The sequence below is a fragment of the Trachurus trachurus genome (genome assembly GCF_905171665.1).
Source record: "Trachurus trachurus genome assembly, chromosome: 23".
In the NCBI taxonomy this organism is placed as follows: Eukaryota; Metazoa; Chordata; class Actinopteri; order Carangiformes; family Carangidae; genus Trachurus; species Trachurus trachurus.
In genome coordinates this window covers 14,485,510-14,498,556 of record NC_139912.1, presented here as the reverse complement: position 1 = coordinate 14,498,556, position 13,047 = coordinate 14,485,510, and the positions used below count along the sequence as shown (strand labels likewise).

Below are 13,047 nucleotides of genomic sequence, written 5' to 3'. Positions count from 1 at the left end.
CGTTTAAAATAACAGCATCGCTACTACAGGGAAAACAGGATGTTTTGTTTATTTGTTCAATAGTTTATTAGTGTCTTGATAGTATAAAAAAATATAGCCTTGTTCTCCCCGGGGACCACGTGCGCCATTGAACGCACTTAGCTTGCACACAGATATCAAAAGCAAGGAAAAGGAAGTCATGCAGGCAGGCACACTTACAACAAGCCTCTCTGGCAGGCAAGACAAGGTAACCTGCTTGTACATTAAGTATTTAGTGCTTTTGCTCTTTCTTTTTTTTTCCTCTTTTGAAAATTACCTTCCTTGCTTACTTGTCATGTAAACAGAATACGTGATGCCTTGAGTGGCGTTTCCAGGATGTTTATCCTTGTGATGGCGTCTTTTATAAATGCACCCAGCACCAAAACACTGAGTGTTCACATATCTGCCTATCTGGCCCATGCATTATTCAAAGGCTTTTCTTGGGCGATATTATAATAAGGACTTAGGGTAGCGGTGTGTGTGCGTGTGTGTCTGTGTGGATGCTCGGTAGAGACTCACACTGGAGGTGGAAGTGCTGTGTAATTGGTTTAAAGTAGATGCTATCTCTCCAGTACCACTAAAAGGAGGCTTGAAAAAGATATCTTTAGAAGGAAGACAGAAGGAAAGAGAGAGGTAGGGAGGGAATGAGAAGAGGAGGAAGAAAGAGGGGGGTGAAAAAGACTTTTTATCTGCCTATGTCCCGGGGGGTGTGTGGTGTCTCATAATGATCGAACAAGGAGTATTGTCAGGAGCACTGCTTACTAACATGTCACAGATCGATATGGGAAACCCCCCTCCCCTCCCCTGTAAAACATAGTGTGAGCTGTGCCAGTGCTAACACACACACATACACACACACACACACACATACACATATTCATGGACCACACACGCCGGCATGCATGCACATAGTCATCGACCACACACAAACACGCAGCAGACATAACCTATAAGCAGACAAACACACACACAGACCATGCATCGTGCTCTTATTCACATTTTCACACACAGACAGACGCGCGCAGCAGTGCCAAGACTAAAGGTTAAACTGTCATCTTTAATAGGATGTGCTGTCTAGGCAGGGTCGTAACTTATTTGGGTGCCATTTGAAAAACGCCTGAGCACCCCTGCTCCCCTTGTCCTCAAAGAACATAAGTTACACACAGTATTAATCTCCTGATGAAAATTATATGGCTGTCTGGATTTTTAATGTTTACTTGAAAGCCTCCACCCCTCCTCCCCATAATAGCTTTACAAGATGGGATGGTGGCTGCGGTGGAGACAAAGCTACAGTTCACTCTACTGTAGATTTCCATTGGGGATGTCAGCGTGAACTTATGTTCAGCTGAGATGTAGTCATGTGGTTGCATATTGTGTTTATTTAGATGGACTGGAAATGAATGGTCGGAATAATTCTTTCTTTCCTATTTTAACCAGCCGCTGTCAACATGGCAGTACAGCTTAATCACTGATTGTTCACCTCGGCTGACCTGATTTCATCTCTTCATATCTGATTGGGACCTCACACAAACCTTCTTCCCGCCCATCATCCCTCCTCCTTCCTCCTCTTTGCTTTTGTTTGTTAATTTCTCTTTCTGTTTCTCTCTTTTCCACCGCCTCCAGTTCACTACATGAAGAAAGTGGGGGCACCCACCCCCTGTACGGTCACGGCGTGTGCAAGTGGCCCGGCTGTGAGAACATCTGCGAGGACTTCGGACAGTTTTTGAAGTAAGAGCACGCACAGATGTTCTCCTGAAGATGATGTCCACTCTTTTAACACAACGTCGGATTGTGAATATAATATTGACCTGCAAAACACACAGAAGTTGTCCCCTGCAGTACGACACCTCCTCTCTGGGTTCAGAGGAGCCTAACAAAGAAAACATCACTGCCTTTTCAAAGAGCACACTGTGACCTTCCAGACAGCCGGTTGACAGGGTTCAGCTCTAGCGGCGCAGGATTCAAACCAACTCTGATCCATAACAAATCTCCTTCCTGGCGTGGAGGGGCCTGATAGGTTTGTGAAAAAGCGTCAAAAGCTAATGGCAACTCGCACGGCCGCACACTTACCTCCACAACAAAGGCCCCCATTCACTGTTGTCATGGTGCAGGCGCCAGAGCGAATGAACTCTTCATGCTCCATCAACAATTTAGTTAATTAGCTCATTTGTAATTGGCCGGCTTTGTTGCCAGGATGTTAGTGGGGGGACATCAAAGGAAGAAGGTGTTTGCAGCACTGCTGATTACAGGTTATCACATTGCCACTCACTGAGAGTCTCTCTCTCTGTCTCTCTCTCTCTCTCTCTCTCCCCCTCTCTCACTATCACTCTTTCCCTGGCTCCCTGCTCTCACACAGAGAAGAAAAGAAAGGGAAAGCTTTAATTTGAATATTCTAATTAGATTTGTAATTAACTGTGAAATAACGATCTGGCGAGTGTTTTTCATGGGCTGTAAATGTCCATGTGAATTCGCATAAACTCTTGAAATCAGGACATTGTTCCGGTGTATTTTCCAAATTATGCATTTTTCTACAGTGGTGACTGTAATAAGTTGCAGAAAGCTTTAAAAAAAAAAAATTATACTGATACAAGAAACTGGTCCACCCATGGGGATCCGCTGGAGGATTTAGGTCAGGCGTTCGCTAATTCTACAGCAGCTTGTGAATTAAAGCTAGAAGGTGTGTGTGTAAAATGAAGTGACTCTAATAAATTTGGTGTTTACCAGTCAGACGGAGCATTAGGCTGCATTTTCACACCCTTGTCAAGACATCCAATACACTCAGTGGAATCATAAGTGACAGCGATGGATTTAAATGAATCCGAGGTGAATGTATATTACAACTCCCGCCTGACAAGTGTGTTTGCTCATCCCCTGTGGAAAATGTGCCACATACATGTTAATGTCAAAGTCAATTTTCTGGAGTGGGATATAGCACATCCATAGGTATCAGCTTGTGTAATTTTATGAAAAGCCAGTTTGCTATATACACTCCAGTGTCCAGCCTGCTGGACTACATGTACACCAGTCCAGGTAGAGGAGTTTGTCTTGCAGCTTGGGAACAGATGTGTGTGTGTGAGATGGCAAGCCTGTATCGGATTAGCAGGTTTTCTGATATCTTGTCCTATCACCTTGGTACACTTACTTAAAGAAGACATCAGTCTATCCCTCTGCACTGTACGCTCTGTTCACACACAAACACACCTAAGTCTGTGTGCTCTCAGGATACTGTGTCTTGGTGGCTTAGCTGGTTATTTAGGTGAGGGGCAGAGATACACTGTATAAAGCGCTGTGTCTGTGAATGCGCTAAGCTGGTAAACCGCTGTAAAAGGATGCAAGGTTGTAAAGACAAACTGAGAGAGCGAGGGAGACAGACGGAGAGAAAACAGGTAGATTTCACAACTTGAAAGCGAAAGCACAGGTTGGCAGACGGTTTTGTAAGAACACTTGCCAGAACATTGGCTGCTACAAAACAGAGCACTGTCTTGGTTCAGCCCCCCCTTCACCCCCTCCTCCTCCTCCTCCTCCTCTCCTTCCAACTTTACCCCACCCCACCCTGCAACACATCCCTGCAAGTCAGAAGGCTGGCTCTATACTGTAACCCAGCCAGCACATGAAAAACAGACACCAACAAAGAAGGCAGACTCGTCATCAGAACAAAGATGGCTGCTCTGTGGCGTGCCTTGGAGCAGTGATTGTCGGTGTCAGAGGGAGGCCTTTTATGTTTCCGGAGATGCCAGTCGACTGCACACACACAGACGCGCGCACACACACACACACACACACAGGCACAGTTTAAACGGGGTTACATAAAGCGGGTGTCAGATTTAGATGACAGTTTAGATGTTGGTAGTTGGGTGTGGGTTACGTGTGCGGGGAGGAGGAGAGGCGGCGGCGGCGGCTGTGGCGGCGGCAAGGGGGGGTGGGGGGGACGCAAGTCAAGCTGGCGTCTCGTAGCTCGCTGTAGGAGCTCAGCTCAGCGGCGGTGACACGTTTAGTCACCTATTGTTTTGTTGCATGAAGAAACTTGTCAAGATCAGCATTTAATAGCTCTTCAGCGCGCTTTTAAGTGTTCTCACCTGGAAAAGGTAGCCGCGAGGTGGCTGGCACCCTGAATTAGCTCTCTGAAGTTCAAAATGAAATAATATTGCTGGCAATGTTTCTTGAGTGGTGGGTGTCGGGGGTCTGTGTGTGTGTGTGTGTGTGTGTGTGTGTGTGTGTGTGTGTATTTGTGTAGAGATGAGAGGGAGAAACATTACCACTATTAGTGCATGTGCTGGAGCTATTTTTGCAGCAAGCCTTTATGATGAATATAAAAACAGAAAATGCAATAAATGCTTCTTCATATGTATAATTTGCATAACCTCATGAAGCCATATTTGCCTGCACAACTGCTGCTACACTTAGATTCATTTAAATCATCCTTGATTTTATGCTTCTCTCAGCTTAAAATGATAAAGAAAAAAAAACTTGATTGTCTGGGTTGATGTTTCTGCAGCAGCATTTTTCATGTATGGCCTTTTCCCTCATATACCCTCTTTTAAATGAACGTCCTCCCACTTCAGTAACGTACAGTCAATCTCCACATAAACAGATACTTGCTCCCACACACACACACACACACTCTTTACTCTTCCACTCTCTGTCACCACTCCACTCTCCTTATTACTGGCAGGGAAGCAGACTCCATGTTAAAATGGCAAGCTCAGCCGCTAACCTGAACGTTGGTGTCTGTAACCCGCTGCTAATTAAACCCACAAGGCAGCAGCCAAGTGTCTTTGTCTCTATGAAATGCACACACACACACATACACACACATGCACACACTCAGTGTGGAGGCAGGCAGGCAGGCAGGCAGGCAGTCAGGCCCCTGGCCCCTGGATAGCAGAGTTTCCCTCTACACCTCCACATGTCTGCTGCTCTGTGACAAGACCTTTAAAACGGAGGCCGGGGCATTACTTATGCACCACCACCATGGGAAGAGTGCGTGAATCTGAGTGTGTATGCGCTTATTTGTGCACACTAGTAGGTAACGTACGCATGTAGCTACATACAGCCGTGTTTATTTATCTTCTGTTTCTTATCGGAAGGAGCTGGTGTCAGTGTGTGTGTGTGTGTTGGTGTCACGTGGACACAGTTCGGGGGTCTAACTTGCTGTTCTCTGCTGGGCCTTCGTCGCCCCTGATAATACACACAGACAATTAGCAGAAATGCATCATCCACACATGCTGGCTTGAGTAGATTTATTATTGGGCCCTTAGTGGACGTTGATGGCCAATACATATTCATATTCACAGCTGTGGGGAAAAACCTCTGAGATGTTTTGTTCCCTTCCCTTCAAGAAAAGGAGAGGAACTGCAGCATCCAGTGAAAACAAATCTATATCAAGAGCTTGAAAAACAACATCTACGTTCCCCCCTCTCCTCCTCCTCCATCTCCATTTATCAGTCTCTTTATTTGCTTTGATTTCTCTACCTTTGCTACATCTCTAAATCCACATCTCCATCCTTTTCTCTCCGTGTTCTCACATGGTCTTCATCACGTGGGTAATTCCCTCTTCAGGGTAGAAATCAATGTGCCTCTAAAACGAGGCTGGAACAGTAAACACAAACACAGGCCTGACGGTGAAGCACGCGCCCTCCACCTCTGAGTTGAAATGGTTACAGCTTGATGCTACAGTCAGATTCTCTGGCTCCATTTCTTCAGAGCACTTCACATTTCCACTTACAGTACACATTATTTAGGTTTGGTTATAATTAGAGGCAAACAAAGATCAGAGCTGCAGTGTAGTGACATTTTTCTCACATAGATGAAAAAAACACAAGAGAAAAACGGCTTGGAAGGAAATAAAATGAGAGTAAAGGGATTCTGTGTAATTAAAGAAGACAGTTTTGTAGTTCAGAGAGGTGTGTTCTTGCCCACATCTCAGTAAATAAGGTGTTCTTTCATTATTGTCTGCCTGTCTGTGTCTAGCCCCCTCCTCCTTTTTTCTGTGGCATTATTAATGCACAGTAGGACATGCTGCCATTTGAATATTTCATAAATGCATGTAGTAATCTGCCTGTAATCACCTTGCTAACTGGCCAGCAGTGAAACGTGTGTGTATGAGAAGAACCGGCTGGAGGACTGTAGCGAGGCCTTCACGCACAAACACACTCTCACACATACACACGTTGGCAAAATAGAAGAAAAACAAGCCGCTTGTCGACGAGAGGCAAACTTAATAAAGATTTTTTACGCCTCCCTTTTTTTTGTAATGAGGTATCTTCAGGGACAGCGAGCAGCCCGCTCTGTGCTTTTGAAGCAGCTGTAATTCATGACACACGCCATACATCAAGTGCATAAGATAGCATTATGGGCAGTGAAATGAAAAGGGTATTTGCAACATTAGTTCCCTCATCCTGCGAGGGACGTGATTAAATGATTAATGAAATGCCCCCTTTTTGCATGCGCATTCTGAAACAGCAATTAGGCACAGGGCTGGAGAAATCCACCAGTTCGTCCCTCCCCTCTCCGCCGCTATCCCTCATCCGTCCCACCCGCCACCCCTCCTCTTTTAATGCTACCTCATTCTTGATTTATAATGAAACATTTCTGAGCATTAGACCTGGAATGGTTACAAAAGTATAAGCAGGGATGAGATGGAAAGGGTTTTTAAATGTGTGTGGTGTAATTGAAAGGTACAGAGCTATTGTGATTACAAAACGTTCTATTCAGCTTTTGATTGGCAGGCCAAGAGAAGCCGGCTCAATGAGTTGTCTTGTTTTGCACGTCCCAGATAAACAAGAAGTGAGGGGTTTGGAAGAGCATGTGGGGGCAATATGTGGTGGGAGTGTGTATTTCTGTATGTTGCATCTGTATGTGTGTGTGGGAGCACTTTTTTGTGTGCCAATCAGTGTTTGCGCAAGTTCATGATAATGTGAGTGTGTGTGTGTTCTTAGATAAAGTGAAAGCCAGAGAGAGAGGGAGAGATTTTGTACTCCCTCTAATGCACTGGAGGCAGCGCTGTAAATGATCATTGAAGGGTCTGCAAGCTAACCTATAATTACTGGAGATAAAGTGGCAGCTCTGGCATTTCATAAGCATGCCTCCTCAAAGCTTGCTTTGTGAGTTTGTCACCAATGATCATTTAGATAGAGGCTCATTACCCAGCATCACAACACTTTAGAAACCCCTTTTCGCCCCATATTTGTGTACTATGTTTCTGTGTGCCCGTGTGTCTGTGTATGTGTGCTCTGGAATAAAGGTCTATCTTAATGGTGAAGCTCTTTTGTGTCCTACAGACAAAATCCAATCAAGACAAAAACCCTCATTGACTGTTATGGCTGTCTGGCTGCCTTTTTCTTCTAATGAGGCGAACACACCAGATACATTTAATATGTCTGCTGCAGGATAATGCACCTTCAGTTGAAGAGCTGCTTTTGTGTGTCAAATGTTGCTGGTGTTAAATTGTGTGTATTGTTTTCGGTAAACGAAGGAGACAAAGCCGTTCTGCTGGGCTAGCATCTTTTATTCTCTGTAGAAAGCAGCGCTCGGGGTGGCACTGAAGTTAGCCATCTAAACTGGCACAGGCCTATTGTCATGTTAAACATGGCGCCACACACCGTCATGTTACTTCTAATTACCTCATTTCACAGAGGAACAATACCTCCTAACAGGATCCTATAGATAATTATCCCAGTATAGAAATATTATCCTAAAAACAAAACAGTGGTGAAGTTGATACTGTAATTATTATCCCCCACAATATTGATTGTAGTTAAAATAATACTAGTTCTCTGCTAGATGTGACACATTTGATTGATTTCTGGAGGGTCTAACCTCTCTCTCTCTGTCTTTCCCTGCAGGCATCTAAACAGTGAACATGCCCTTGATGATCGGAGCACAGCTCAGTGTAGAGTCCAGATGCAAGTCGTACAGCAGCTGGAAATACAGGTACGTTTTCTTTTTAAACAAAAAAAAGAAAAAGAACACCTCAGTACATAGTTGGAACAAAGCTTTTTGCGAATTGTTCCATTTTTTTTTTGTCATTGTCTGTTTTTACTTGAATGAACTCCCTCCTCATTTAAGTCACCAATCATCTAGTCAAAACTTTATTTTTTGAAAGTTGCGTGAGTGAGAGAAAGGCCACACTGTGGTCCGCTTAATATTTCTAGACAAGCAGGACCTGCTGAATTCAACAAAGCCACTAAACAAAGGAATCCTCAGGCCTTACAACGAAAGCCATTACGGCTGTTTTAATTGAATTAAGCGTATGCTTTATTTTCTCTGCTTTCTTTTTTTCCTTTCCAATTAATAGCGAGCGCATCTCTCCCGGTCTGCTGTGTTAATTAACTGCACTTTGCACCTGAAGAAAGCTCAAAAGGAGGGAACTATTTTCAGTAGGTGGAGCGTGACCTTATTAAGGAGTCATGCTGGCTAGATAATGAGAGCGCTGATTGAGCGCTCTCATTATTACTCAGCACTGCCGACAACCGCTCCTCTTCCTTTAGAAACAAATAGATATGTATGTTTTAAATTAGGCTCAAACAAAGTGACAGCTGGAAATATTCAGTCCACCAACTCAAACCGGAGCCCCGCTTCTTCAGGCTTTGCACCAGTAACATACTTTGGGTCGGGGGTGACCGGCTCCTCTCAGTGTAGGAAGTTATTATTATTAAATTGGGTTTAATACTGAGGCAGGAGTGTGGTACATAGTATAAAGAGATTCAGCTGTAACCTGTGTTCTCACCATCTCCTGACAAGGCATATGACCACAGTCCTAAAAACCTGCATGAAGCCAGGCTTTGTGCCTCCGTACAGTTATTTTCTGGTCCTATAAACAGTTTAAATTTAATTGTTAAGCATCTGGGGAGTTCTTACAAGTCTCAAAGTAAATAAAAGCAGAAGACATGTGGAAAGAAAACATATTAGAAAAAAGGATGCAAGTAATTCATTCAATTTGATCTCATTTTTTGTGTTTTGTTTTTTACTGCAACCCAACACTGTTGGAGCTTGCTCTTTACAGTGTGACCAATTACAGTGGTGCACTTGTGTTGTCGGTCCTGTCTCTTCTCTTCTCTCCCTTTCTTGCATTTCTTACTCCCACCATCCTCTTTTTTTTTTCCATGAGAGCCGTCACTCGTAATGAGGCCCAGCTCTGTGTATGTGTGCACCTCTGAGTGTATGTGTGTGTGTGCACGCCTACTTGCTTGTCTGTTTCTCTGTATGTTTTGTCCATGTGTGTGTGTATTAAGGGCACGGGCGGGGGGGTTGAGCCTTTCACATGGTCCAGTCCCTGTCACTCCCTGTGAATTAGATTGATGATAGGCGATGGCTGGGGCCACTAACTGGACCGGGGAGGCGGGGCCGCCTGGCACCCTGTTTGGAAGACCCCTTCACCTCTCAGCAGCTGCTGGCTGCGCTCCATCCCCCTAACAGTGTCCACAGGACTTTGAGCAGACACTCAGGACCACCTAATTTATGGCCCAAGTAGCTTGTTACTGTCAGAGCCTCGCTGACCTAAATTCTGCTATTGACAAAAAGATGAAATGCTATTTGTTTTGCCTGACCTGTCTGCACCCTCTCCCCTCTCCCCCCACAGCCTCTCATAGTCTCCTTACATCACAAGCAGAACTGTTGTCTCGTTTTCACTTGGTTTATATGAAACCTTTGCTTTCTTTTCACTCTCCTCTCCTCTCCTCTCCTCTCCTCTCCTCTCCTCTCCTCTCCTCTCCTCTCCTCTCCTCTCCTCCTTTTCTCCTCTCCTCTCCTCTAATCTACTCTAACATAGTCTCTTCTCCTTGTCTCTTAACAGCTTTCTAAAGAACGTGAGCGTCTTCAGGCGATGATGGCCCACTTGCACATGCGGCCCTCGGAACCTAAGTCATCTCCCAAACCAGTGAGTGCATATTGCTCCGGCCTCCGTAAACAGGCTCTGCTATGAATGCGGGGGCCCCCACACAGAAAATGAACAGTTTAACCACCAGGCAGTTGTTTGAGTGAGTGAGAGAAGATGAAAGGGGAGAATGGGATTTGTAATACCAAGTTACATCTGCTTCTTATCAGCTATTGTGCGCCGTGAGAGGACAATAGAGTTTGGGAGTGTATTAGATGGCAGAGCGGTGGAGTCCTTGGCTAAAGCGCAGGGTCATTTCTTTGTGATAGATATAATAGCCAAAACAACCTGTTGGCTGCTGATGACTGTTTGGCACGGTGGCCGCAGCAGCACTCAAAAGTGGAATGAAAGAAGAGAAGATGTGTCATTTTAACAACAAACACCTGAAAATTACAGCTGAGTGGTGAAGATGGTGCAATGTTGACATAAATACCCGCAGTGCTGCTGAAATTGGTTGCAGAAAAAAAGAGAATCCAAAATTGTGAAAGGTGTCATTGAGGAGGGAAAATGATGTCATTCTCCATCTTATTTCTCTTGCCTTCTTCTTTAAGATTGAATGATTATAAACGCATCTCTCCCAACCAGTGTTTGAATTTAATGCTAAGATGATACATTTTTCTCCCAATTTCAGACGTTTTGAAATGTTTGAGAGCAAAACACTGTTAGCGTGTTTCTGCTGCTTAGTAAGTGCCTGCTTTCAATAGAATAATTTTCCTCATCACCTCTCATCATAGAATGTAGATAATCACAAGATAGCATAATTATCCCATAATTCCATCAGGAATCAAACTCCCTTTTTATTATTCAATCTCTCTCTCACTCCTCCTCTCTTCCCTCTCTCTCACTCTCTCTGTAGCTTTTTTTTTTAATCTTCAAAACTCCAGCAGCTTGGTTCCATCTCGTCCAATAAAGAATTTGCAGCCTATAATCCATGCCTGAATATGAATGAATGATGCTAATGAAGTATTGCATTACATAAAGCACACATGAAAGAGCAGCTAATTGCATTTGATGGTGGGGGCAATTCAGACAGAATTCTTAAATGAACAGTTAAGTCTTCAGTTTTAAGGCTCCCCCAGTTTTTCTGGGGAGGCAGGACGAAGATTTTGGAGCAGGGGGCAGAATGGGCACGGTTGTGTATCCTACTGTACGTGCCAAAGTGAATAGACGTAACAAAGAGACATTTCTAGTGGATTTCAAATTTACAGTCAGGAGAATCACACAGACACAGCAGCCCAGCCATGTGACAAACATGAATATTCTGTTAGCCTATCAGGGCTGAAAATGAGTCTCATATTTTTTCATTGGTGAAACCCTCGTAACGCCAATACCAGGTGAACACAAGGCACTGTCTCCAATATGACATCATTTATTCTCTGAATCGCACTTCATTAAATGCTACCTTTTGGCCATGCCATGGATGGATGAGAATCAAAGTTAGCAGGCTGCAAGTTCTGAATAATAAGATCTTTCTCTCTCTCCCTCTCTCTCTCTCTCTAACCTTGAGTATATATTCAGATGAGTGAGAGATGGCCCAGTGCCCCCCCACCCCCACCCCTCTGTCCGGTTTTGACTGTAATCAACTCTATTTTGCCAAAACGGGATTGCATGCCCGCAAACATGTCACGCTTGTTGCCGCGTCTTGTAGGTGAAGAGGCAGCAAAAAGGACAGGAAATTATGTTTTAACATCATAAATATACACACAAGAAGGCATTTATTTTTGAATTGAATTAGCATATTTTGAGGTGTCCTCTGCCTTACAGGAAGTCAGTTGGTCATGCACAGTTAAAGTGTGTGGTTTGTGTCCTTGTAGCAGGATCCATTAATGGAGATTTGCCTGTATCTGCACAAGTGGTGTAAAAAATAATCTTATACTTCTAATTTCATAGTGTTTCTCTTAATAAAGTTCAAAAATATTAGTAAATGTTACTTTGTGTTTATTTAAATGATTGTTTTGGATAGATTGGACTGGGTAGTAGTGGTATATAGCTAATAAGACCTATTAATATTGTATATGCAGGTTATGTACTTTTAATAACCCCCTAAGTCTCATCCTCTGTCTCTGTACTGTCTATGCAACCAGCACTCATCCCAGCCCATAACTGCAGCAGCTCATTATAGCTAAGTGGGCATATAATTATCATCTGAGAACCACTGCATCCACCGGAGTCTCTCAAACTTGACATTTTATCCTATTTATCAACACATGCCACAAATGACCGCCGATACCTCCTCCTCGCCCCTCGCTCCTCCATCTCTCGCCGCCTTCGGCCCCACATTCCCTTCCATCTTTCAAGTCGGTTCTAATTCAAACTCTCGCAACGGATGCATTCCACTTGTAGACTCACAATTAAGGCAATTTGGTTTGAATATGTAACGATGTCATTACCATTCCAACTAAATTAGCGCAGAGACTAAAAGGTCAGTTAAGAATTTTCCAGTCGGTTAGAGCCTCTCACATGAGATTTGGGAAGCAGGCGCAAAAGTGGTGGAAAAGCCGGACGATTAGCGGGCACAGTTGGCATTCGTGCCAGAGGTAACTAACACTCAGTGGTCCCTAATGTTGAAGGAGCAGAGGAGATGAAGACAGAGTGAGTGTGTGTGTGTGTGTGTGTGTGTGTGTACAGTATGCGAGTGAGTGTGTGTGGAGTCACTGTAAATGAATGTGCAGACTTTCTCTTTTTTTAACTGGAAGTGTCTTTTCAACCTCTACACTTCCTCTCGCACTGAGAGTCTCACTGGATTAGGGGCAATAATGTGCTGTTGATTTGATGTGTCATCCACAGTCATTACACTCGGCTACAGTCACATCTACAAACTCCACCAACAAAGTGAGGCTTTTAGTGTGAACAAAATAGTTTGCACTGATAATCATCTTTGCGTAGCTGGCTGTCTTCTCTCTGAACACTCTTCACACTGAAGTAGTGACCCAGAAATCTGACTGTTGGTGTGAATGAGTGAACGTCTGTGAAACACGGCTAGGACGAAACCTCCTGAACTGGGTTTCTATAGAAACTACGGGGTTTACTTTAGTGTTAAAGTGTAGTTATGTTAACCTACACTATACAGTAGCAGCTCCATTAAGATGCTGCCAGTATCCATTTCAACAGGGTCACTATAGTAACCCTTATAGTCACTATAGTAACCTAGGTTC

The 13,047-nt window shown here is 44.0% G+C and overlaps 1 protein-coding gene across 4 annotated transcripts in view; it reads left to right on the top strand.

The window, feature by feature from the left end:
- The window catches only part of foxp2 (forkhead box P2), a 103,623-nt gene that overhangs the window by 75,677 nt on the left and 14,899 nt on the right, over positions 1-13,047 (top strand). For all 4 annotated transcript variants that reach the window (XR_014596394.1, XM_083999739.1, XM_083999738.1 and 1 more), the window contains 3 exons: positions 1,642-1,746; positions 7,863-7,950; positions 9,812-9,895. Coding sequence is in view for 3 of the 4 variants with exons in the window: in XM_083999739.1 (XP_083855865.1) it covers positions 1,642-1,746; positions 7,863-7,950; positions 9,812-9,895 (277 nt within the window). In the remaining variant the exon portion in view is untranslated. The remainder of the gene's footprint in view (positions 1-1,641; positions 1,747-7,862; positions 7,951-9,811; positions 9,896-13,047) is intronic.